The 26,840-nt window shown below is 36.7% G+C and overlaps 1 protein-coding gene across 3 annotated transcripts in view; it reads right to left on the minus strand.

Moving 5' to 3' along the window:
- PTGER3 (prostaglandin E receptor 3) overlaps positions 1–26,840 on the minus strand; it is a 203,774-nt gene that overhangs the window by 141,580 nt on the left and 35,354 nt on the right. For all 3 annotated transcript variants that reach the window (XM_050804760.1, XM_050804739.1, XM_050804749.1), the window contains exon 2: positions 25,161–25,340. In XM_050804760.1, the coding sequence (XP_050660717.1) occupies positions 25,161–25,340 (180 nt within the window). The remainder of the gene's footprint in view (positions 1–25,160; positions 25,341–26,840) is intronic.

Here is a 26,840-nt window from a genome sequence, read left to right on the forward strand (position 1 = left end):
TATATGTATGTATTTTTCACATATATGTGAAATATATATATACACACATGCATTTTATATACATGTATATACACATATAAATACATATAGGCACATATATATATATTTGAGACAGGGTCTTGCTCTGTTGCCTAGGCTGGAGTGCAGTGGCATAATCACAGCCTCCCAATTACCTGGTACTACAAGTGCACACTACCACACCTGGCTAATTTTTATGTTTGTAGAGACCGGGTTTCACTGTGTTGCTCAGGCTGTTCTTGAATTTCTGGGCTCAAGCAGTTCTCCCACCTCGGCTTCCTTAAGTGCTGAGATGACAGGTATGAGCAACAGCACCTGGCTGAAACTAAAATATTTAACTAACTGATGTGTATCACTCCACAATCATATAACATGGAGATTAATATTAATAGCAATAAAAACTCTAGATTATCTGTGTTTACCTGGAGCAGAATGAAAAATGCTACAATTCCATTTCACAAATAGTGAAGGGAAGATTTAATTTCTTGCTCACAAGAAAGCAGGTTATTTGAATTTACTGTCGAGAACTGCCTTCTGAATGTCATTCATTTCATAGGCTTCCTTCCCATGTGCATCTCATTGACCTTGGGCTTCCATTTGATTAATAATAAAAGTCACCTAACCTTAAATTCCACTCAATTCTTCTCTCTCTCAGACACTCACACACATACCTTTAGAACTCCCACTCTCCAATACAATCTAGAAAAACGAGGCACTCTACAAGGACATATACTCAGGACTTGGCCCTACCCTCACACTTCTGACAGTCCAAGGAAACATGGCGAAAGAGGAACTGGCCTGTGGACATTACACTTTGGTTTTACTGCTCCTTTCTTGGAAACCCTACTCACTCTCTGCCCACTATCCCTGAGGCTGACTGGTGAGATATTTCCTCTCTTATCCTCTCCTCTCCAAACCCTCAGTCTTCCCTTAAAAGCCTACTTTCTTTAATTTTCCACTGCTACTTTCATTACACTATCCGAGCCAGAAGGCTAGGGTATAGAGAATATATGTGGAATGAGACAGGGAGGAAAGGTTGCTAGGGAGTGAGCACACGGAGACCCTGACACCAGTCCTGTCTGGGAACTGCAGGGAGATACATTCCATGCCACAGTCTCTGAGGTGGACCCAGAAGAGAATTTTGAAAAGGTCTACAATAGCTTCAGGGGTCTGTCTTCTCTTGAGATTTGCTCCCTTCCAGCCCTTCATGTCTTTCCCAGGTTTTTCCAAAGAAATCCTAACTCTAACTCATCATTAAGGCTTAACTCTTCTATGTCCCATTCCTCTATGGCCTTACTAAGTAGCTAGAGGTAATGGAAATAGTTATTTATGACATATGAGAGTGACAGTGATTTACTGTGTTATTACCCAGATAATACATTTACTTTCTAAGATGGGCTTTTTGTGTCCTGGCACAAAGAAATGAAAATTCTTAGATTATAGGTCTTATGGTAGATCCTATAGGGTTAGGAAAGCTTTTGGAAACCCTTTAAATAATAATAATAGTCTACATTGAATTGGTTATACTAAATATCAAGTACTTTTCTAAAAGTTTTACACATTTTAGCTCATTTGATGTTCATAGTAATCCCAGAGGAAAGTACTAATACCTTTACAAATGAAAATACTGAGCCCCGAGGAGGGTGAGTAATTTACCCTCAGTCATACAGCTAGTAAGTAAATGAACTGGGGTTTGAACCCAAGTAGTCTGGCTCCAGAATCCCTGCTCTTTATTTAGCCAGATACCTGTCAAAAACAGCGTCAAGGCTGAAGTTAGTCTGGGAGTCAGAAGGCTTGAGTTCTAGACCTGACTCTGCCTCTAAGGAGCTATGCAACTTTGAGCAAGCCACTTAAACTCTCTCAGGTGAACTGAATTTCTGGTTGATAGCCTTGTTTTTTTGGAAGCAGAACGATTTCTTTCAATGAAATCCTAATTAAAAGCCTGATATACACAACAGATAAAAGAGAGATATTGAGCCTAGGCTGCTGTTAGAACTGCCCACATATTGTTCAAAAATTGAACCCTTCACCCCTTACTAAAGATAGCGCTCTGTTGAACCAGTTGAACTCCTTCTGACGCAGTGACCTCTACTGCTTCTTTCAGCTACAGGACCCTGTGTAACCGATTGTGTAGAAACACCTAGCAGCTTCATGTCTCAAAATATGCTCCCCGCTCTATCATGCACTCAGGTGGAAACAGCCTAGTGTTAGAGACAGAAAAGAGGCAACACTTGAGCAACCAAGGACATCGATTTCATCATTTCACTTGATTTCCTTCAGGGCTCAACCAAATAAAAGATACTAATTAAAGCCTCACCCTACACTATACATTTCCCTCTGAGAAGCAGAGATCAGAAATGCAGTTTCTAAGCACTTAGCATAGTAACTACCATTTTCGAAGTGTTTGATGAATGACCATCCATGCTAATTTGAATACTATAGCAACAGTATAACTAAGACCCAAAACATGTATAACAACAACTTTGCTCTAGGTAGAACTTTTTGAGATTAATTTCATTAGATACTTGGAAATAGATTCAATTAACCATGTTTTCCTTCTTCAATAAAATTAGATATGAGGTCCCTCAATGTTAAATTCCCCCCTCTTCTAACAAGTATATCGAGATATAGATCTGGATATACTTAACTTTCTTCCTACCTCCAGAAATTCTCTTATGAACCTCACTTCTCTTGTTCTGCCTAGTGGAACACATTCATCTTTTTTTTTTTTTTTTTTTTTTTTTTTTTTTTTTGAGACGGAGTCTCGCTCTGTCTCCCAGGCTGGAGTACAGTGGCCGGATCTCAGCTCACTGCAAGCTCCGCCTCCCGGGTTCCCGCCATTCTCCTGCCTCAGCCTCCTGAGTAGCTGGGACTACAGGCGCCCGCCACCTCGCCCGGCTAGTTTTTTGTATTTTTTTAGTAGAGACGGGGTTTCACCGTGTTAGCCAGGATGGTCTCGATCTCCCGACCTCGTGATCCGCCCGTCTCGGCCTCCCAAAGTGCTGGGATTACAGGCTTGAGCCACCGCGCCCGGCCCACATTCATCTTTAAACCATTTGTTTTTCAGTATTACTGTCCTATATTTGTTACATATCCCCCACTAAGAAAGCGGAATGTATCACAGATGGTGTCCTTGTTAAAAGGAAAACTTCTAGAGAGACAGTGCAAGACTCCTGGGTCTTTGGTTTGCTTTGCAAAGTGCATGTGTATACGTGGGACAGGGGTGAATATGTCTCTGCAATAGAGTTTATGACACCCCAAAAGCTAGAGGAATCATGCTATACTAATTTTCTGAGAAATTCACCAAGTATTGAAAAGTGAACCGGTCTTGGGCAGAAGTTTACATTTTGTACAGTTAGGTTAAAATGTCTAACCACGGTAGGCTCTCCTTTTGCAGCAGCCCATTAACAAAACTGAGGTGTAGGTGAAGAGCATTAATAACAAGAAGCTCTACAGTCTCTGGAGAGCTTAGAAGAAAGACTTTCAGGAATGACTGGGAGGCTGCTCAGGTGTGCTTTGGAGTTTTCCAGTCTTTGAGATGTGTTGCTTGCATTTTTGCTCCTCAAGGGCATTTGCATCCCACTGTGGTTAAGTATAGTAATAAGCAGAAATTAGAAGCTGAATGCAAACTGAGTGAGTGAAGGAATAAGGGATGCAGTGAACAATAAGAAGAATTGATGGAGAAACTGCAGTCTAGTGATATGAGCACATGGCAGGAAGCAAAACAAAATTTCTAAATGTGAACAGATCAAAATCCTGTTCAACTTCCTTGCGCCTCAAAAGGAGGTGGTCAGAAGTTTTCTTGAAATGCTCTTGGTTCTTGGAAGGAAAGTGTTTTTTCACTCTTTATCAGTCTCTGACTTCATAGCTGTGTTACCAAAAGGGCTGGAAGCAAGGATGTGGGTTTAGACCCTGCGGCCAAAGGCTGCTCTGCTCTTTGCCAGTTTCTCTGCTCCTGCCAACCACATCTACCCTTCTTCTCTCTTCTAGCCTGGCTGCTCACCTCTCAGCCTGGCCATTCTCCAGCTAGGGCCATTGCAGACATCTGAATTAATGCAAACACTGTCTTACCTTCACATCACCTCAGAAACTTAATATAAGAATGTAAGAAGTGTTGCACCCACTAAGACCCGTAGTTCATTCAATTTAATATTCTCTCCAATGGTGACACCAAGGGACCTTTACTGGGATGGAAAAAGAGGCATTCTGAATAGCATGCATGCCAAAAGTTTGGATACCATTATCTCTAATTTCAGTCCCTAATTATAGTTAACTATTAACAGAAACATGTAGCATATGAAACATGTAGTGTATGCTGTGTCTATCAATGTGGTAAGTCTGTAAACCTTATTTTTTTTTTTTTAGACAGAGTTTCCCTCTTGTCACCCAGACTGGACTGCAGTGGTGCAATCTCTGCCCACTGCAACCTCCGCCTCCCGGGTTCAAGTGATTCTCCTGCCGCAGCCTCCAGAGTAGCTGGGAGTACAAGTGCACACCACCACGCCCAGCTAATTTTTGTACTTTTAGTAGAGACAGGGTTTCCCCATGTTGGCCAACATGTTCTCCATCTCCTGACCTTGTGATCCACCCGCCTCGGCCTCCTAAAGTGCTGGGATTACAGGCATGAACCACTGCGACCAGCCAAACCTTAATTTTTTTTAACTAAACCCTCTTCTTGGGCATCATTGCATTTTTTGATTTGTACTATTTTGTTTGGTCATTAAAATCAATTTAATAAATATTTATATGTCTACTGTATGTCTCTACTTCAAAGCCTTCACATTCTTGGAAGCTGAAGGTCTGGGGAAGAGAGGAAGTGGGAGGGGCTGGGACACTAAGATTAAAATGATGTGTCTTTCATTCAAGAAGGTGACCATCCGGTGGCGGAGCTGGAAGCACGCACAGCTCACTGCAATACAAGTAGAGCAGTGAGAAGTAATCACCGAGGCATAAATGAGGTGCTTATGGATGTACAAAGGAGGAATCAGTAATTCTGAATCAGGCATAAGGAAACAATTCTTAGGGTAGGTGTCTTTTGAGCTGCGCTTTAATGAATGAGTAGAATTGTGTTCATTGAAATTAACATTTAAGCAAAGTAAACACTAGAAACAGAATTGGGAATGTGCATAATGTGTTTGGGGAGAGGATTCAAAAAAGGCTGGGATCAGTGTAGTCAGAAAAACATTGGAATGGTAGATTGGGATTGGTTTACTGAGAGATTTGAACAAGTTAAATCTTTTGGGCTTTGTACAGTGGGCACTGGGGAAATAGTAAAGGACCCTCTAAGTCTCTGCTCTTGAAATAGATAGTCGAGGACACTACTATCTCCACTATTCAAATGAGAAAACTGAAGCTTAGAAGTAGTAAGAAACTCACTCTAAAGCAAGTGTAGAAGTGATATTTGAGCTGAAGTTTCACTCTAGCGTCCAAATACTACACCTACTGAGTCTTTCTTTAAAAATATTTTAGAATTATTTTAATTGACAAGTAAAAATTATAGTAATAACATGATGTTTTGATATATGTCTTAGTCTTAATTTTTTATAAAATAGGAATAATAACAATACTCCCTAGTTAAATAAAAATACTCCCTAGCTAAATAAAAATTTGATCAAATAAAACTACATTACCTTAGAAAATATAAAATACTAAATATAAAATTATAAAATGTAAGATTATAAAATATGAAATCGAAATTACCTTAGAAAATATAAAATACTTTTATAAGTGTTGACTATTAATACTATTTTATTGTTATCACAATTCAACTAATATAACTCTTAAATATGTTTCTGGAAAGGCAATTAGTGTTATTTGATTATAATATTGTCTATAAATGATTGAGTCCCTACTGGGCTTTATATATACGTAATATCTCATTTCCTTGCTATCTTGTGAAATAGGTGTTTTTATCTCCAATTTATACACAAGTAAACAGAGGCTGAAAGAGATTAAAACCTATTCAGTCACACAGCTGGTAAGTCAAGAACCATACTTCAAATTTACATCTTTAAATCCCCAAATCCCTTCCATAAGGTTACTCATTGCCTTCCTTATTGATGATGCTATAAACCTTGGAGTTTGCAGTGGCACACAGAAATGATGTCTTCAGGGAGCGATTTAATGTTGAATACGTAAGTAGTAATTAGGCTTGACTTACCTGAAAAAAAATTACCCATTCAATCCTACTCTCTGAGACAAAATAATGTCTTTAAGAATAATTTTATTGATGTAAATGACGAGTTGATGGGTGCTGACGAGTTGATGGGTGCAGCACACCAACATGGCACAGGTGTACATATGTAACAAACCTGCACGTTATGCACATGTACCCTAGAACTTAAAGTATAATAATAATAAATAAATTAAAAAAAAAAGAATAATTTTATTGTTGACTTAAAAAAAGGATTTAAAAAATTCCCTGTTTATGTAATGGTATTGGTTTCTTATAATTATTTTAATTATTTTAACGTTTAACATTTACTGAATCATGTGTTTCTATTTTTTTTTTTTTTTTTTTTTTGAGACAGAGTCTCGCTCTGTCGCCCGGGCTGGAGTGCAGTGGCGGGATCTCGGCTCACTGCAAGCTCTGCCTCTCGGGTTCACGCCATTCTCCTGCCTCAGCCTCCCGAGTAGCTGGAACTACAGGTGCCCGCCACCATGCCTGGCTAATTTTTTTTTTCTTTTTTTTTTGTATTTTTAATAGAGACGGGGTTTCACCATGTTAGCCAGGATGGTCTTGATCTCCTGACCTCGTGATCCGCCCACCTCAGCCTCCCAAAGTGCTGGGGTTACAGGCATGAGCCACAGAGCCTGGCCTGTTTCTATGTTTTAAAGTATATTTCTTGGCTGGGCGTGGTGGCTCACGCCTGTAATCCCAGCGCTTTGGGATGCCGAAGAGTGCAAATCAGTTGAGGTTGGGAGTTCGAGTCCAGACTGGCAAACATGATGAAACCCCGTCTCTACTAAAAACACAAAAATTAGCTGAGCGTGGTGGTGCATGCCTGTAATCCCAGCTACTTGGGAGGCTGAGGCAGGAGAATAGCTTGAGCCTGGGAGGTGAAGGGTGCAGTGAGTAGAAATTGCACTACTGCACTCCAGCCTGGGTGACAGAGGGAAACTCTGTCTCCCAAAAAATAAAAAGAAAATAGATAAATAAATAAAGTATACGTCTCTTCTCTTGGTTATGAAACTTTAAAATATATACATAACAGGTTGGATAATATTATACAAAAATTTGGTGATTGTTATTCATGATAGATTTATTCTTCTGAAATATACGTATATTTTATGCATAGCAAAAAATGATCAGAATCAGTAATAAGCAGAGTTTGACCAAATTCATATTGTTGGCAGACTTTCATATTCAATGCAGTCAATCCAATAATCCAATTGTAATTGTTATTAATGGCCACCAGATATTATGATTTAATTATTGGAAAGTAATTGCTGTAGCTCTTTTTTAAATAACATTTTTGCTGTTTTTATGAGTAAAGTTTTCAAAAAAAAATTGTCAACTGATAAGGTGAACATAGAAATGTTGAAATTCTAGCTTTGAGATTAGGGTCAACAACAATGCGTTTAGTGACACATAAAGCAGAATATAAGCCACGTCTGAAGAGGTTGAAAGCAGAACACTAAGCTCAGCAGCTATATTCAGACAAATCTTTCTCTTTTACACCAATTCCAATATTGTAGCCATAGTATGACTGTTCTGAGACATCGAATCATAAAATCCTGAGTTGGAAGAAGGCTTAAAGAAGATATTTGTATTCCATCCATCTACAGCAAATTCCCTAGTGGTTTTCTGGTATTTGCTTGAATATTTGAAGTGACAGGAAACTTATTATTGCCTAAGGCCAGCCCTGCCACTTTAGGGCACGTTGGTTTAGCATCTTTCCAGATTAAGTCAGACCCCTTTTTTCTGTAGCTTCTTAGTCCAGCCTTCAGGGTGTATGAAATAAATCCCTATTTAATGTGACACTCCTTCACGCATTTGAGAGAATCCTACCATGGTTCTTAGATGCAGTCAGGTTTGAAGGGAAATTTACAAAGACAAATATTTGAAAGAATATTAATCAAAACCATAACAATGATTAAGTTTGAGTAGTGAAGTATAGGGAATTTTTCTTTGGTCCTCGTGCTTTCCTGTATTGCTTAAATTTTATACAAGAATATATATCCTAACTACAACGAAAGAAAACGTAGAGCTATTTACACTTTGGGAAAGATATTTAAGTCCTAAATGCAATCAGTGAAAACTGAGAACTTCACTTTGAAGAATGAGAGAATTTGAAATCTGAAATCTGCAAGTGATAAACCTCAATGTCCCCACGACCTAGACCCACATGATAGAAGCTCATTAAAAATGTGAATACGACTCAGTAAATCAACAAATCATTCATTTAAACGGTGGTCAAAATCTACTCGGAGATACAGTCATCGTCTGGGAAGTAACAGCTCCACTAAGGACCAAGCTGTTACTGCTGTGAATCCAAGCACTGAGAGGAAAAGAATCATTTCCATCCTAATTCAAATTGATTTAATGCCCTTTTAATGTGTATTTCTCAAATACATTAGAGTCCAGAAATTCCCTGGTAGTTCTGTTTGTGACTTTACAGCTGGAGATGAACCGAGGTACTCAGAAATAAATTATTGTTCTGCTTGAATCTCGATACATCTATGAAAATTTTGCACAGGAAACTATGATGGTGCTTATTTTGATGATGGTGGATAAGTATCATATTTAAAACCTACTGTGTATGCCAAGTTCATTGTATATACTACTTCTTCAAATATTTATATTCACCCTATATGCTAGAAATACTTACTCCAATAAGTGTTTACAGATTAGGAAACTGAGGTGGTGGGCACATGTTACACTAGTCTACATTACATAGTGGTGAGAAAGAATTAACCGATATAACCAGATCTTATTTGTTGTTTTTCAGACAAGAACTACCATCCTGAGTTCACCTCTTTGCCCATATGCCTTATTATTTATTTTTCCGATGTTCCACTTAACGACATTGTTATAGCAACTTTTCAAAATACCTCTTCTGTGCTACTAGAACCATTTTCCTATCTCACAAAGACTGTACATTTAAGCCATAAGAAGAACTTAATTAAATTTCTTTATTTTGCTGTTTCTTATTTTTTCTTCTACTTTCTATGGAGTTGAACCACATCCTTGCCTTCTTATGCTAAGTCTTGAGAGGTTGGATAAAATTTGTATGCTTGTGAAGACATTCAACCTTAGTTGGAAACTGGGCCAACTTAAGTCTTCTGCGGTTGATTTTAATATTAATAATAATAATTTATATTTGGAGGCCAAGGCGGGTGGATTACAAGGTCAGGAGTTCGAGACCAACCTCGTCAATATGGTGAAACCCCATCTCTACTAAAAAGTACAAAAATTAGGGCTGGGCGCGGTGGCTCACACCTGTAATCCCAACACTTTGGGAGGCCGAGGTGGGTGGATCACGAGGTCAGGAGATCGAGACCATCCTGGCTAACATGGTGAAACCCCATCTCTACTAAAAATGCAAAAAATTAGCCGGGCGTGGTGGCGGGCGCCTGTAGTCCCAGCTCCTTGGGAGGCTGAGGCAGGAGAATGGCGGGAACCCGGGAGGCGGAGCTTGCAGTGAGCCGAGATCACGCCCCTGCACTCCAGTCTGGGCAACTGAGCAAGACTCTGTCTCAAAAAAAAAAAAAAGTACAAAAATTAGCCAGGCCTGGTGGTGCATGCCTATAGTCACAGCTTCTCGGGAGGCTGAGGCAGGAGAATCGCTAGAACCCAGGAGGCAGAGGTTGCAGCGAGCCAAGATCATGCCACTGCACTCCAGCCTGGGTGACACAGCCAGACTCCATCTCAAAATAATAATAACAATTTATAATAATATAATAATAACAATTTATTGAGTGCTTTCATACCAGGCACTAAATAAACATTTGCATGCATTATTTCATTGGATGCTTGCAACTAATATGTTTTTAGGTAAAATTATTATCTTGATTTACAGCAGAACAAATTGAGGTTTAGAAAAAATTAACTTGATTAAGGTCAGCCAACGAATAAATCAGCAGAATGAGGATATGCCATCGCATTTAGTCTGATTTTCAGTTCCATGCTCTCAAACAAAACGCTTTATGTTTGAATCTCCCAAAATAGTAGTAACGAATGAGTACAGAGGTCAGGATATGTTTTTTCACATTACCAATATGGGCTACAGATTCCTCAGGTAATTACTATTGTTGTTGCAGCTGCAATTACCACCGCTAATCCAACAACAACAACACTGCCTTCTCCATATTTATTGTACCCACTACTCTTCTGAAATATCCAAATATTTTAAATATTCACATTTTTAAATATTCACATATTTAAAATAATACAGTAAATTATGTACTTCATTTTATAAAAGCAAGTTTTAATAAGAGAATGGGTTCGGAAAAAAATTGAAATAGCAATGAATGATTACATTAACTTGAAGTTTATTAATGGGAAGCACTGCTCCATTTCATTGAATGAAGAATAGTCCACTCAACCTTAAGGAATCATTCTCATTTGCCAAAAACATTTAATCCTCATTTAATCCTCACAACTACCCTATAATGTAAGTGCAAAAATCCTAATTCTTCATATATATGGATACAAAAATCTTAGTTTAATAAATTTATTTCAAGTTCTCCTACTACTATTAACCCAAAATTTGATCCCAGATGTGACTCTGAAACATATACTTTTACACCCCCAAGAATGATCTGACCATGATACTTATCGTCCCCCAAGAGATCCTAACTTCACATCTGACTTGCCCCTTGTCTCTCTCTGAGGATATCCTTGTCTCTCTCTGAGGATATCCCTCTCTCCTTTCCACAGGATTGTTTTTGGCAAATGAGAATGATCCCTTAAGGTTGAGTGGACTATTCTTCATTCAATGAAATGGAGCAGTGCTTCCCACTAATACACTTCAAGTGGATGGCATCATTCACTGCTATTTCAATTTTTTTTTTTCTGAACTCATTCTCTTATTAAACCTTGCTTTTATAAAATGAAGTTCATAAATTACCACATTATTTTAAAAATTATATTAACAACAAATCATTATGAAGATCTCCAAGTTGCATTTCTAAGATAAATTATATAAAAATGGGTAGGCAGAAAGGAAATTAGTACTCAACCATTTGCCCTAAGCAGTGACTCATTTGGTTTGGTTTAATAACCTATGGGATAGTAAATAAATAGATAAATAAAGATTTGCGGCCAGTCACAATGTCTCACGCCTGTAATCTCAACACTTTGGGAGGCTGAGGCAGGCAGATCGCTTGAGCCCAGGAATTTGAGACCAGCCTGGGATCATGGTGAAACCTTGTTTCTACAAAAAATACAAAAATTATCTGGGCATGGTGACACATGCCTGTAGTCCTAGCTACTCAGGAGGCTGAGGTAGGAGGATCACCTGAGCCTGAGAGGTTGAAGCTGTAGTGAGCCCTGATTGTACCACTACACTCCAGCCTGGGCAGGTGACAGAGCAAGATGTATATATTATATATATAATGTAATTGGGTTGAATTCATTCAAATAAATGTCAATTGACCCCAGAGATGCCTGAGAACTGTTGACTATTGTCACACTTACATTGAAATATTCAAAAGGCAATGTACACAGTGAAGACTAAAGATAAACATCAAGATGTACAAATTTTTCAAGTTTATATATCTATGGATAGGTTGCATTCTGAATTCATTCAGTGATAATAATAGAATTAAAGTTTGGAGACGCTGAGATTTTGTTTCCTTGAACAAAATGTTTTGCACTGTTCTAATCAGTCTGATCAGTTCTGTGGAAATCAGAGAGCAGTCAGTTGAAGAGAAACCTGGTGAATGAATAAAATATCAAATGCACCAAATAGATTTCACCTCTTAGCAAAAAGGGATGGAAAACTCAGAAACAGGGGGCAAGAATTTTTCTTTCTGAAAGACAAAATGTGCTCCCCTCAAACTGCATTGTATTTTCCCAGAAGAAGCTAAAGCAAATTTCAAAATTAAGCAGGGAGAGATGATGATCAGAATAGTTTCACTGATGACAACTAGTCTGCCCTAGGTCCTGAATTTTCTACAGTCTCTTAGGAGTTTCTTTGTAACTAGGAAGCACAAGTACCTTCCACTTTTCAGTAAGCATTCTCCCAAGTTACAAGTCAGAGAGGACGTGCAAAAGGAAAAACAAAAAAAGAAACAAAAGCCAATAGGGCCAAAAGAGATGTATCCTTAGTAACCCAAATTGTGATAAACTCTTGGCTTTAGCAAAAACCGCAGGCCTGTGTAGAAGCAGAAGTGTGGTTTTTCTGTACAACCATCTGCTCCAGGAGACTAGTAGTCTCTCCAATGCAGAAGTGGTCCTGATCAAACAAGGAAGGATCTAAATATTTGCAGTCATGTGCACATGCCTAGATTGAACATATGGACCTTCACATTTTTTTGCTGAGAATCTTGTTTGCTTAATCTAATCGGCACTCTTAGAAAAGCTGCCTCACCACTGCTCCCCAAAATTATTTCTAGTGGTTTGAAAATGTCCAGACATTAATAATAGAGTCAAAGCCTTTCTTCCATGGGGTTTTAGACAAACCCTCGAAGATAAACTTGAGGCTTCTGAAACTAATCACAGTAGTAATTATTTGCTCAGGGATAACACAATGATTATATTCTAACTCCAAATCAGGTGTGAACCCCAGCTTTATTTCTCATTAACTTTTGTGGACTTGGTGAAGTGATTTGTCTTCCATGAACCGCAGTTTCCTTATCTGTAAAGTGCTGATAACACATACCTTCTGTTGTTGACATGAGAATTTGATAACATACAAAAAGTATAGGTGCTCATAAAATGGTATCTGCCACTATTGTCATTATCACCAGTTCAAGTTTCTTTAAAATGCCATTAGTGTTCATGTGTCCTTGAAAGCATTCTCTTTCCATTTCTAGGAGTTTGGTTACTTAACACCTTTTACTATTAAGAAGTTCATTTTAAAGCAGGTGAGGTCAAAATGAGTGAATAATTCAAGAAGGAGGAAGACATGGAATCTAGACAAATGGATATCAATAGGAAAAAAGAGGGTAAAGGATGAATAGCAGAGAAAACCAGAAAAATGTTACACTCCCAAAGTGGGTAAAGATTATCAGATAGGTTTGGGCACTTGGAAGACTGTTAAGATTTAGCCATTGTCCCAAAGCAAAGTTAAGCAAATCTAAAACTTGATGAGTTCGTAACTCTAGAAAAAAAAGAGAAGTGTATTCAAGAAAAGAAACATAATCACAGTACTACTGATTCAGCAGTGAAGGATATTTTCATCATTATGAAAATGCAAACATTGAATGTTGATTTAATAAAAGTCGGTTAAACTATAACGGGAGAATGGGTGAGGAGAGAGCTAAATCCAGCAAAATAGAAAATCAGCATATAATGTCTATAAAGTTGATTAAGCGTGACATAACAATATATTCTTTAAAAGTATGGTGGCATATGCTAGAAAGAAACGTTGAAAAAATAAGCTGAAAGGAGTGGCCACTGGAAAGCAGGTGGTGTAGGGTTAGGGTTAGAATGGGGACTGTGGGTTTCACGCATGAGAAGCCGTTCAGCACTATTTGACTTTTTAAAGAGATGCACATAATATTTTAATAAAAACTTATGAAAAAACTTAAGAAAAGGAATACACATGTGAGGTATAACAGAGATCTCTCTTGCTCCCTCACATATACACAAACAAGCACAAGTGTATAAAAAATCTATGTAGCTTACTCTTTGTTACAATAGTTCCTTAGTCATAAATAAATAAATAAATACTCGGGCCGGCACGGTGGCTCACGCCTTTAATCCTAGCACTTTGGGAGGCCGAGGTGGGAGGATCACGACGTCAGGAGATCGAAACCATCCTGGCAAACACTGAAACTCCGCCTCTACTAAAAATACAAAAAAAATTAGCCGGGCGTGGTGGCGGGAGCCTGTAGTCCCAGCTACTCGGGAGGCTGAGGCCAGAGAATGGCGTGAACCCGGGAGGCGGAGCTTGCAGTGAGCCGAGATAGTGCCACTGCACTCCAGCCTGGGAGACAGAGCAAGACTCTGTCTCAAATAATAATAATAATAATAATAATATAATAATAATAATAATAATAAATAAATACCCATCATTTAACAACTGAAGGCATAGGATTTAGTAGTTAGGATGAGGAGTAAACAAAAGGAGGCAGAAAATCTTAACAAATGGAAGACATGGTACCTGTATTCAAGGATTTTGCAATTTGGTTGAGAAAAGAAATCAGTCTCATTCAGGAGAGAGAGTGGGAACCTGAAATTTCTTTTTGGAGAAAAAAAAAGAACCTACACTTTTGAGTCTTGCTATTTTTGTCTCCTAGAGGTTTCCTGTGAGCTGTTTTCCAGGACTCAGAAGAAAAAAGCTTGTCTGTGTTTAGCTGACAAGAACACCTTCATGACATTTCCAGAGAGAAAGGAGAATCATGGCTTTTCAGTGAGAAGATACCACATAGAAATATCATCCCCTTATTTTACAGATGAGGTACTAAGCCTAAAAGACGCTGTGTATTTTTCCCAAGTTCACACATCCTGTCTGTGACAAGAACCAGTTTTCTAACGTCGCTTGTGTGTTCTGGTGAATGTGCAATTACCCAATACTAAACTGGGAAGGCTGTATTATACATGAGATGAGAACAATCACAATTAATTTTCTAATATTGTTCCATTAATGAAATGAAGATAAAGTAACACTAACCACTTGCATAGCACTTTCAGGTGTCTTTACTGGGTGCAAAGCCTGATACCTGTAATCCCAGCACTTTCGGAGGCTAAGACAGGAGGATTGCTTGAGGCCAGGAGTTTCAGATCAGCCTGGGCAACATAGTGAGACTTGTTTCTAAAAACAATAAAAAATTAAAAAAATAAGCCTAGTGAGGTGTCACATGCCTGTAGTCCTAGCCATTGGGGAGGCTGAGGTGGGAGGATTACTTAAGCCCAGGAGGCTACAATGAGTTATGATCACACCATGGCACTCCAGCCTTCGGGACAGAGTAAGACCCTATCTCTAAAAAAAAAAAAAAAAAAAGGGTCTGTATTTTAATTATCTCATTTAATTGTAACAATCTTATGCTGATAAGAAAATTCAAGTTTATTCAGAGAGGTTTAATGAATTGTCAAGGGCAAGTAACCAGTAAATAACAAATCAAATAATTAGACCAAGGTGTTCTGACCCCTTGTCCAATGTAGAACATTTTTCTCTTTCATTATGACACGCAAAACTTTAGAGAGCATTTTTGTAAAATGACTGTATTTAAAATATACTTTAAACTATTTTAAATTACATATGGCCAAAATAAATGAATTAGTTCAGCTTTGAATTACTAATGGTGTGAGAAAGTCTGGGACAGGGATTAGAGTCACGCATATCTAATTAGAGCTGCCCAACATTTAAGGCAGTGATTACACTTGGTAATATGCCAATATTATTTCTCCAAAATATTTCAAGTAAAAACCCATTTTGTCCCCTTAACTCTTAAAATAAAAATGTCAAGAAATGTTGAAAAAATTTAAATGGTCAAGAAATGTTGAAAATAACAAAGGACAATTGCTTTTCCTCTAAAAACAGCTCTTCATGGATCTTCTAAGGAGAAGACTCCAACTCACGAACCACTGCTGACTCATTAAAATCAATTCGTAATGTCATGCACATACTGTGTATCTGTCCAATTCATGCACATACATCCAGAATGCACGATGCTTTGGTATCAAAGAACTGTTTATGATTGACAAATACTTCAATGCCCTAAGATTCCATTTTCATCTTCTTTAATAAAGAAAAATAAATGCAAAAATACATGTAATTAATTGCTCTGCATTTTTCCCTCCAGAGAAATGCAAACTGTAAATATCAGTAAGACATTCTACTAATAGCTTTAACGGTTGGCTTAAATCATTATTAATTATACATTTGTACGAAGGTCTGTGAATGCATGTCTTGTTTTCTTATTCAAAGGTTCAGTCAATAAGGTCAACCCTGCCACTTGCACTCTGAATGGCAATGCAAAAATTTAATGCCTATAGAAGTATAAATAGATATGTGTCCACATATATATCCTAGTATCCTAAAGTTACATTTTAACCATGTAGCTTGCTTGTGTATAGGAGATTACATTTTTCCAGGAAGGTGGGTAGATGACTTTCTTAATTGATTTTTTAAAATAACTACATAATAAATCTCTCTTGTTGGGCCAGCACAAGGCAAAACTAAAACAACCTCTTTATTGTAAGGCAAATGCGTCATTGGATAACTTGTAAGTTTTTTAAATTGGGTCTTTCACTTTTCAACCTGTTCTGGGATGAGTAACTTATATTGCTCCACTCAGATTGAATTGTGTTATTTCTTATCATCACCTGACAGCAACTTTTAGAAAAAAATTATTGCAGTTCCTTATAATAATTCTACCTCCAATTACATTGACTTACTATTATGGACATATAGTCAGATGTCAAGGAATTTTGGCATTCACCGAGAAGTAGTTACATTGACTTAGTTCTAGTTTTAGGTTTGAGCTTCCTAACCAAACATGTAAAGCTTTGCAGTTCCTTAAATCATAGAGACTCTCACAGAAGGATTTCTTAACCTATGTGCATAAATGCCCAAGAGGTCTATAGACAGGCTTCGGCAGGTCCGTACAATTTCTGACACTGTGCAAAAATCCTCTGCCCTTTTTGTGGGAGTACCACATACCTATCATCAGTTTCTCAGAAGGGTTGTTGATCCTAAAATGATTAAGAACCAGTGTTCTTTCTAATTAAATATAACTTAAAACGGCCTCAATTGTGGATTTCAGAATTATCTTCTCTCAATGTTCTTTGCAAAATCAGATTCAAATAACCTTGTATGTTATATTCAAAGCCTTCTTTTAAAAAATGCATAAGAATATTATGCATGAACGCTGATTATCCATAGTCTTTTGTTACTTGGCCTCAGAAACTTACAGTTAACAGATTAGCTCCCTCATTCTAATTGCATTTTTTTTTTTTAAATCAGATTTTGGTTTTCAGTGTGGTAGGTAAATCCATCTTCCCATTTTATACAAACAATAGGTTTCAGTAGTGTCAGTTATAGAGATCAGGACTTGAACTCTGTTATCAAAATGTATGATAATAACTCTAGACCTGAGGAATTGAAGACTGGCATGAACTCAGAAAGTCACAGGCTCGTCAAGAGACATTGCCCAATATTTGTCCTTATAAAAATCATCTTTCAGATAAAATGAAGCTTCTGCAGCTTTGTTATACAGACTAAATATGCAAACATCTAATTTAAGGGGAGAGTTTGATAAATTAGTTTTCTCCTTCTGAGAGAATTGTCTGGAAATATGTACCTAATGATGTAGAATTATAACAGATTTTTTAAAGATCTTTGGAAACAAGGATTCACTTTCGATATCACTTTGAGAGACATACAAACTCTAAGGCCTCTTATCAAAAAGAGAATAGAGATTGGAGGCATCAATAGAAAGATGATACTTTCTAAGACATTGTACCTAATCATCTGTGAATAGGTTTATGTGATGATGGAAGCTGATCAGGGCCTGTGGTGATCAAGGCATTGTGGGAGTGGCAGCACCACATTTTTGTGCAGTCAGACACAAACTGGCATTCTAGTACCTGCTGCCTCAGGAAATGCCAGAACAGTGCCTATGTGGACCAAGGTCTCACAGATGACCTCATCCCGCAAACCCTTGGCTACATAGCACGTGTTTAGTGGCCGTGGCCCTTGCTTTTAAGGAGAGGTTCCAACTGAGGGCAATTATGTCCCCCATAGTATATTTGGCAATGTCTGTGAATATTTTTGACTGTCACAACTAGAGAGGTATTGCTGGCATCTCATGGGTAGAAGTCAGGGACACTGCAAAATAACCTGCAATGCATAGGACAACCCTCACGACAGAGAATTACCTATCCCATGTGTCAATAGTGCTGAGGTTGAGAAACCCTGCCCTAAAGCCATGCCGCTTTGATGACCATAAGAGGTTATATAGATAGGTTCTATTTAGACCCATACTACCCATAGGGTCACTAAAGTTTAGCCCATTTGACAGATTTGGAAATTGCAATGCTTTGGACAGAGTGAAGTGAAAAATATCCTACAATGTCCTTTCATTACAGGTTAACACCTATTCCTTTCCCCAAAATGCAGATTAAATGTCACCTTCTATAGGAACACTTCTCATGTTAGCATTATGTTTCCATGTATTCTCATGATACCATGTGCTTACTCTAATTGCAGCTCTGATTATTTCCTGTTCCCCTACCAGGTTATAAATTCATTGAGAACTTGCTGTTTTTATTAATCCTTGGGTCTTAGTACCTACCAGAGCTTGGCACATAATAAGTACACAATAAATATATGTTGAAGGAAAGAGCAAGCTTGGAGAAGTGACTTAAATTCTCCATGACCAACATCCATCCAGAATGAATTTACTCAAGGCTAGTACTAGCAAGCACACTGGCCCCAAGGACATTTGGCCCCATGACCTCTGAGGACATGAAACTGGGGAATGTCTCACCCCATGGCCTGTAGGTTTACCAGCATGATGGTGGAAATTTTGGGTCAGCCATAGCCATACTAGTCATAACGACTTTTAAATTTTATTTAAGTATTTATTTTAATAATAATAATAATTGTAGACAGTCACAGGGTACAGAGCGATGTTTTGATACATATAATGTATAGTGATCAGATGAGGGTGATTAGCACATCAACATCATCTCAAACATTCATCATTTCTTTGTATTGGGAACATTCAATAGCCTCCTTCCAGCTATTTGAAACTGTATATTAGCATTAACTATAGTAATCCTACAAGAGTATAGAACACTACAATTTATTTCTCTTATCTCTCTTATTTAGCTATGATTTTTGTTTACTTTAATGAATCTCTGCCTATCCTGAAATGCTAAAGAATCAAGATTGTAGAGACAATAAGATCTGGTCCTAGGCCTAGAACCCCTGCATGAGAGGAACCAGGGACAGAATTCTCCCTAGATACCTTTTCTCAGGAAGAAAGAAGGATACTTTTAATGAGCTTGACTTTGCAGTCTCCATTCCACAGAGTTTCTCCCTTCATTGAAGAAGGAAGACCAATAGTGACCTCAATAAGTACTTGAACAAATAGCTGGGGAGCACAGTATTCATAACCACCAATACTCAGCTCCCACCGATACTCAGGCACAAGTCAATTAAAGGGTTGGACTACGAGCAAGGACAGTTCTTATTTTGGCTGCCTGTAGATTACACCAAAATCCACAAGAAAGGGGAATAGCTAAGCTTAGAATAATTTATAAATGCACTTTGTGTTAAGAACAATAATCTTGAGATTATAAAACAAAGGAACATCATGTTGAAAAAGGGAAAAGAGCAACTCTCAGATTTATATTAAATCAACAATAATTTGCTATATACATGATTATGGAATATAAAACAAAATGATCTAATTTTTCCAGATAGCATGGGGCCGTTGCATTACATTGTGCTATTATATGACAAAGCACATCAAATATGATTTCAGCAAAATACTTAACATAGGTATAAGTAATATATTCCTGACATGAGTTTACATCAGGAAGAAAACACAGGGACATTTCAGAACATTCAACTTTATTTTCCATTGACAAACACGACATAAATAACACACATTTATTAAATACACATACTAGCTATGGCTTGAATGGCAACAAAAGTCTAATGTATTTTCAGAGGCTCTATATTTTTTTGTCTCCACAGTATTGAAGACCAGCCTTTAAAACATACTAGAAGATATATTTAAATACACTGACGATAACTACCCATGAAACTTTACAGAGAGGTGATAAAATAGACTTTTCCATTTAATCAAGTATATAGGGATGGATGCTGTGGAGGAGAGGTGAAGAACACTATTCTTTCAATACTGATCTTTACAATATGGATTAGAGTGCCAACGATTTCAGCTCCTCCTTAGGCACACCATGTAAATAGTACTTACATCCACTTGTTACAAACAGATCAAAATAATCAGTGCCTATTTTAATTGATTTGCTTAAACAGGCTTATACTATTTGTACAAAAATATTTGATAAGGAGAGCAAGAAGGCAAACTATTTTTTTCTCTTTTGAGGAAGAAAGTTGGGAAGGAAGAGAGTTCAGCAGCCAATAATGGCCTGAGTGAACTTATCATTTGCTTTGACAGACAAGACCCCTGGCCACTCAGTAGTTTGTCCTACTGATGCTCAAGTGGTCAAAGACAAATGCAGTCAGCCCCTTCCTCTCTTTGCTTCCAGGGCCTGGTGCAAAATGATGAAGTTTAACAGGTAGAAAATGGACAGGTTTTCCATCATATCTTTTTCTATGTTCTCTGCCCCACCCACATGAATATCCTTTTAAAAGTAGAACATTGAAGTGTGTTAGTAAATCATATGCATTTCCCCCTGCGTAACATTACAGCTTTGATTTCTACAGACATGGAAAACTGTATAAGGAATCTATATTTGAATTCCTATTAAAGTTTGATGATTGGCTGTTTTTGCCTAGATGTTTGGCTTACTTTAATTAAAGGATTAAAATATTCTAATTCTAAAGCATTTAACAATAGTATTGAGGAGATGCATGAATGATAATAACTTGAGAAGTAGAATCATCTCCAAAATGCTCAAAAAAGCGTGAAAAGGCTGACTTGTTTCTAATGGTGATCTCTTTCCTTCTCATCTTTACTCCCATAATAAATTCTTCAACAAAGCAGACTTACTACACAACAGATCCTGATCTGTTTCACGTATTAGGGTACTGGCACTTTAAAAATATGAAGTTATTATCTCTCCTCTTAAAAACAATCCCAGCCTCACCAACAGGAAATATGTTTGTTACTTTCTTTCTGTGAAAGAATGGATAAGCACAGTAGAGTCAAGGGGACTAGGAGAAAACAGTGTAGTTTCAAATGAAGAAATATGTAATCTAGTAGATATCTGGGTTGCTTATTATATGAAGCTGATTGATACAAAGCTTCTGAAAATAAGATAATTTTTATTCTCAGTAAAGAAAATATGTGACATATAAATGAATATGATACGTATCTGATTGAATTATATTTCTAGAGAATCATAATGCCCTCTGCTTATGGTATCATAACGTAATGGTATATGACTAAACTTGTATAAATTATAACCCTTAAATAGAATCTTCATTTTAGGAATTACAAAACAGAGAACATATCAAATAAAATGTTTCTCCTAATTCTTTTATCATCATCACCACCTAGTTAGTTTCCTTACAATACTGAACTAATGTCAGCTTCTTAACAAATATGTATGTGAGTTTAGGTTGGTTATTAAATTTTGTAAATTGGCTCGATCATAACCTATGTCATGAAATATCACAGACATCTGTCACTTTGTGTCAGCACTTTATTGCAACTCAGAAAAGTCTTATGGACTAAGCCACAGTTGCACAATTCTGTACATTTTTTAGACCTCCGTTTTAACAGATTTTGAGATATATAAACATATAAAACAAGCAATAAACAAGCAGTTGTTAAATTTTGTCATTGTTGATGGTTTGTACTTGTTATATATATAAAAGACAGAAATTTTAATTCTTCAAGTTAAGCTTTTTGCATGTTTGTAATAATAAATGCTCTGTAGGCTTCCCATGTCATTCAGCTCCTAGAATCCTGTGTATTGCAGGAGAAGCTTTTGGGGTTAAATTATGAAAATAAATAGATATTATGCATGTCTAAAATTTCAAAGAACAAAAGTTTTCTATTTTCTTTTTCTAAGTTGATCGCAACCAAAGAACTATTAAATGATTGCTGATGTGGAGAAGGTTGAAAGCTGACCAATAATTTGGAGTCAAAAAGAACAAAATTATAAAAAGCATTGAATAAATAAAAAGCCTAATCTACTTGAAAATCCAATATTAGAATACTGCCACAGAGTGACCCCCTTATTAAAATACTGTTTGCCAGTTTTTAGTTTGTCTGTCACTCAACACCAATGTGCTCACAGGATCTTTCATAGTTAACTTACATGAGGTTTTGCAATTATTTTCTGCAACATGGTCAAGAGATATTTCATAAAATAAAGAAATGTAAGTGGAAATATATGTATACCTTGTATTTCAGACTAGTTGAAATCTGGCATGATTAAACACTTACATTTACCTAAAATATCTTGGGATATATACAGCACTAGGTTAATTTGGTAAATATTGAGATAACTCATTTTTGTTTCTTCAACTTCAAGATACTTTTAAGACATTCATCATAGCTATTTTATTTGAAAAGTAAACTGCTCTCATTAAGTAACATGTGATCATTCTCATCTATGACTCAGCATAGTATATAAATTCATTGTTTGGAAAATAAACACTACTTGGTAAAATTGACACTTGCTAATTTTACATATATTTCTACATTTCATTCGCTTACTTCTTCCAACATGGTTTTCTTGGCCTTTAATTGTCTTTTAACCAATACTTCAAAGTTCAGGAATGTCATAATCTATACATGCATTTTTCCTGATTAGACATATGTATGGACAAACTAAGTATACATGAGTGAACTTGAAAGCCAATAAAATTAAACTTAGACACGTCTTTCTGCTGTGACTATGTATAAACTCTTTCTAACCACCGCCTTAGTCTCTGTACATCTCTGAAATCTAACCTCAGCCATCACAAAAAGGCTGAAATCATTTGGGATTTTCATTTTTTATCAGGTTTCCCCGGACTAACGAATGTCTAGATAACAAAACTCATATGCCATTTACCTAATTTCTTTCTTTTCCACCTCCCTTTCAAGCTTGTTAAAAAAAACACAAAAGCTGCCATTCATCCCCTCCTAAAATATATCTCCTGGGCAGGAATTTATTTTGCAGTTAAGAATAAGTTTCAGGCTTTTTGGCTTTCTGTATTTTTGTGGTTAGATGAAAAGTGATATTCTTTTGGTAGTAATGTCCACTATCATTTGTAAGTATCGGTCTCCTAAATTATTAGTATAAATAAAGCACTTTGTTTTACAGCAATATGACACTGCACACTTGAAGGTAAATTCATATTTCTGTAATTAAATAAGAAGAAATAATTCACTTTATCAGCCCGATGGACTGTAATGCATGAAGCACTTCAATCATATGGTATGTGCCTTGCCAATGTGTACTGTTCTGGCAAACTTCTGCTCATTGATTCACTGAATAAATATTTATTGGACAATTTCTATATTCCAGGTGTTATACTAGATGCTGGAAAGAATAACTTAATCATGCTCATGCCACTCAAATCTACACTGCCTCTGTGTCTATCTGATTAGAACTTAGGGTCACAGGACCACCCAAGAGGTAAAGCCTGTTTATTATGTGATTTAAGTGCACTTTTGAAAAAAAGTAGGTAGCTTTGTCTTATACTCAATGAGTTGACCCACAGGATAATCCAATTCTATGGCATAGAGAGGTTTTAGTATAGTCTATTTATCTTTTCCAAAATTTAGATTAGTAGAACCATCATGAATTACATAAGCACTCTCAGCAGATTTTGTCTCCAAATTCAATTTGACATGATCATTTGAAATGATTAGTCCCGATGACATAAGCTGGTGTATATATCAATCTGATAAGACATATTGCACCTACCGAAATTAATTCTTTACCAAATGACCACTAAACACACACACAAATATGCAGTTACTACAAGAAGTATAAATAAATCTCAAGCTTTTAAAAAACTAGAAAAGCAGTACAAGAAACTGCAAATGAAAATCTTTGCAATAAAAAGTTAATGGGTTTACAAAATGAATGCACCAAAGAATACGACAAGCTGTGTGCAGGCGTAAACTACAGGATTACTATGTTTGGTGGGGAGACATTTCTAAGAAGTGCAATTCCCAAAACTTAATGTAGTGATCTACTGGTGCACAAATATGTCAGGCTTAGCTATTGAGGTTTGTACTCATGTGGACTGTAGGAAAAACATTTTAGTAATAAATATTTAGATAGAGCCACTTTGGGGAGCAGGCAGAAGAGCTGTGAAGGGTCAATGTTATTAATTTTCTTATATAAATAGGCCAAACAATGGAAAGTATTCACTGACTCTTCAAAATATTTATTTGTTTTGGACTCAGTATTGGAATGTAATGAGTCAAAGACTGGGGAACACTTTTGGTGAAAAATCAAGGGAAATTATATATTCAGAGTACCTATAGTTAGTGCTCAAATCTGTCCTTACATAGCATTCTGAAAAATCACTTCACAACTCCCATAGGTCAGTTTTATGAATCTTCCTTAGGCTCATAGAAATGTAAAATATATTCAAAAGAAAGAATAATTAGCAATTTGTGTAGTCACGAACTCCATATTTCAAACAAATGGAATTGGTTCTTACTCAGATAAAAAGTAAATCTAATTATCAATCCAACTAAACTTAAACTTTGTTAGGTTAGGAGTTAATTTGCTATATTGAGCAACATTTGAATAACAGTATTGATGAATATTATAAACACATTATACATTTTTAACTGTAATTAAACTTTTTTTAATGTAAGGAGGAAAAAAGTGACAGAAAGTGAGAGAGGCAATGAAAGAGAACACAGCAATGTCTTTGAATAAAAACAAACTGCTATCCCTTGTCTTCAATGATATATGTGGTTAAATTCCTCATGTATTCAGTGTACTGGAATATTAACTATCCCCGCTCCCCAATAGACCAAGATCATTTATAAAAAATGTTTTCATCACATAATTAATCACATATTCAGCTACAAATGGCAGACTCAACAAAAACACTAGACTGTTATTAATATATTTTCCTTTGTTTGTGTTTCACTACTTTTGGCACATAGGGATTTTCTATGCTTCTAAGACCATTTAGCTTTATACCAAAAATTTCACTTCAATGCATAAACAGTGGCATGCCAGAGATGCCTAAATTCACAGTAAGGTTTAGCGATATTTGTTACCAAAAGCTGTGCACATGCAAGTTAAGTGTTTTCTTTCATGCTTCTGTCTGTATTATTTCATTAGATAATGAAATAGGCTGCCCTTTCTGTCCATCATTAGAGCAGCTGGAGACAGCATTTGCTACCTGGCAAAACTTTCGAAGAAGGATCTTTCTTAACAGCAGGTAAACCCAAGGATCCAAGATCTGGTTCAGTGAAGCCAGGCGAACAGCTATTAAGAAGAAGTTGCATTCTTTCTGCTTCCCTGTATGTGTCTTGCAGTGCTCAACTGATGTCTGATTGAAGATCATTTTCAACATCATTATCTAAGAAAGGGGGACAAATAATTGTTTCAAAGATTAATAAGGTCATATGCATCTCCTCTACACTGTACGTTGCACGCAGTCGGTTTTCAATAAATTGGTGGTTGGATTGAAATGATTAATTCAAGCAACATTTATACTCGGATAACACAGTCCTGAATTATACAAGACATTTCTAGGTATTCCCCCACATTTTTGGCTATTAAACACGATGTAGCTTTTTAAAACATGCATGTCTTCAGGCTGTTGATTCTTGGAATTTAAGAAGCTTGAAAATAACACATCTCAAAATAAGCCAAAGTCATGTCTTGTTGCAGAAAATACCACAAGTTCACCCAAATGAGGGCCAACACTTCAACAATAACAAAAACATGTTAATCTTAAATTTTCAGTAGTTCTAATTAAAAAAATACTGCAGAAAAAGTAGAAGCAAGAAAGGAGGAAATAATAATATTGTTGTTGTTATTATTATTATTATTGTTATTGCCACTAGCATTTTTAGAATCCTTACTATTTATTGGATATGGTGCCAAGTCCTTCATATGTATTTAATAAACATCATAAGACAGGTCCTTCTTACATTTGCAGAACCCAAGACTGAATGAGGTGAAATGGATGAGCCAGACTAACACCATATGATGTACAGTATTTTACTTTCTTTGCCCCCACCCAATATATACTACACAATGTAAATCCATGATTGCAGGAATTTGGGGCTATTTTTTTCCCCAAGTGCCTAGATCAATACGTAGCAGATAGCAGATGTTCAATAAGTATTTGTGAGATAACAAATTTTTATATTTGAAGGAATATATAATACAACACACAAGTGACAGTGTATGAGTTACATAATATGTATTTGTATTTGAATGAAAAAGATGTTCGTATGCATATGAAAAATGTTCAAAATTATTAATCATCAGAAAACATTCAAATTACAACAAATGCAAAGCAATTTTATACTCTCTAGATTGATCAAAATGAAGAAATGTGACTATACTGTTCCTGAGGATGTGGAATAAGGTGAGGACTCTTTTACACACTATTAGTGGGTGTGTAAACTGGAACAACCATCTTAGAAAACAAATTGGCATGCCAGGCACGGTGGCTCACTTCTGTAATCCCAGGACTTTGGGAGGCCGAAGCAGGTGCATCACCTGAAGTCGGGAGTTCAAGACCAGCCTGACCAACTCGGAGAAACCCTGTCTCTACTAAAAATACAAAATTAGCTGGTCATAGTGGTGCATGTCTGTAATCCCAGTTACTCGGGAGGCTGAGGCAGGAGAATCGCTTGAACCTGGGAGGTGGAGGTTGCAATGAGCCGAGATCGTGCCATTGTACTCCAGCCTGGGCAACAAGAGCGAAACTCTGTCTCAAAAAAAAAAAAAAAAAAAAAAAAAGAAAGAAAGAAAAAAACCAAATTGGCACTATTTCACCTGCTACTTCCCAGAGGTACAACTCCTAGGAATATACTAGCCAGAATTCTTGCACCAAGAGTTGTGT

This window comes from Macaca thibetana, chromosome 1, assembly GCF_024542745.1.
Source record: "Macaca thibetana thibetana isolate TM-01 chromosome 1, ASM2454274v1, whole genome shotgun sequence".
In the NCBI taxonomy this organism is placed as follows: Eukaryota; Metazoa; Chordata; class Mammalia; order Primates; family Cercopithecidae; genus Macaca; species Macaca thibetana.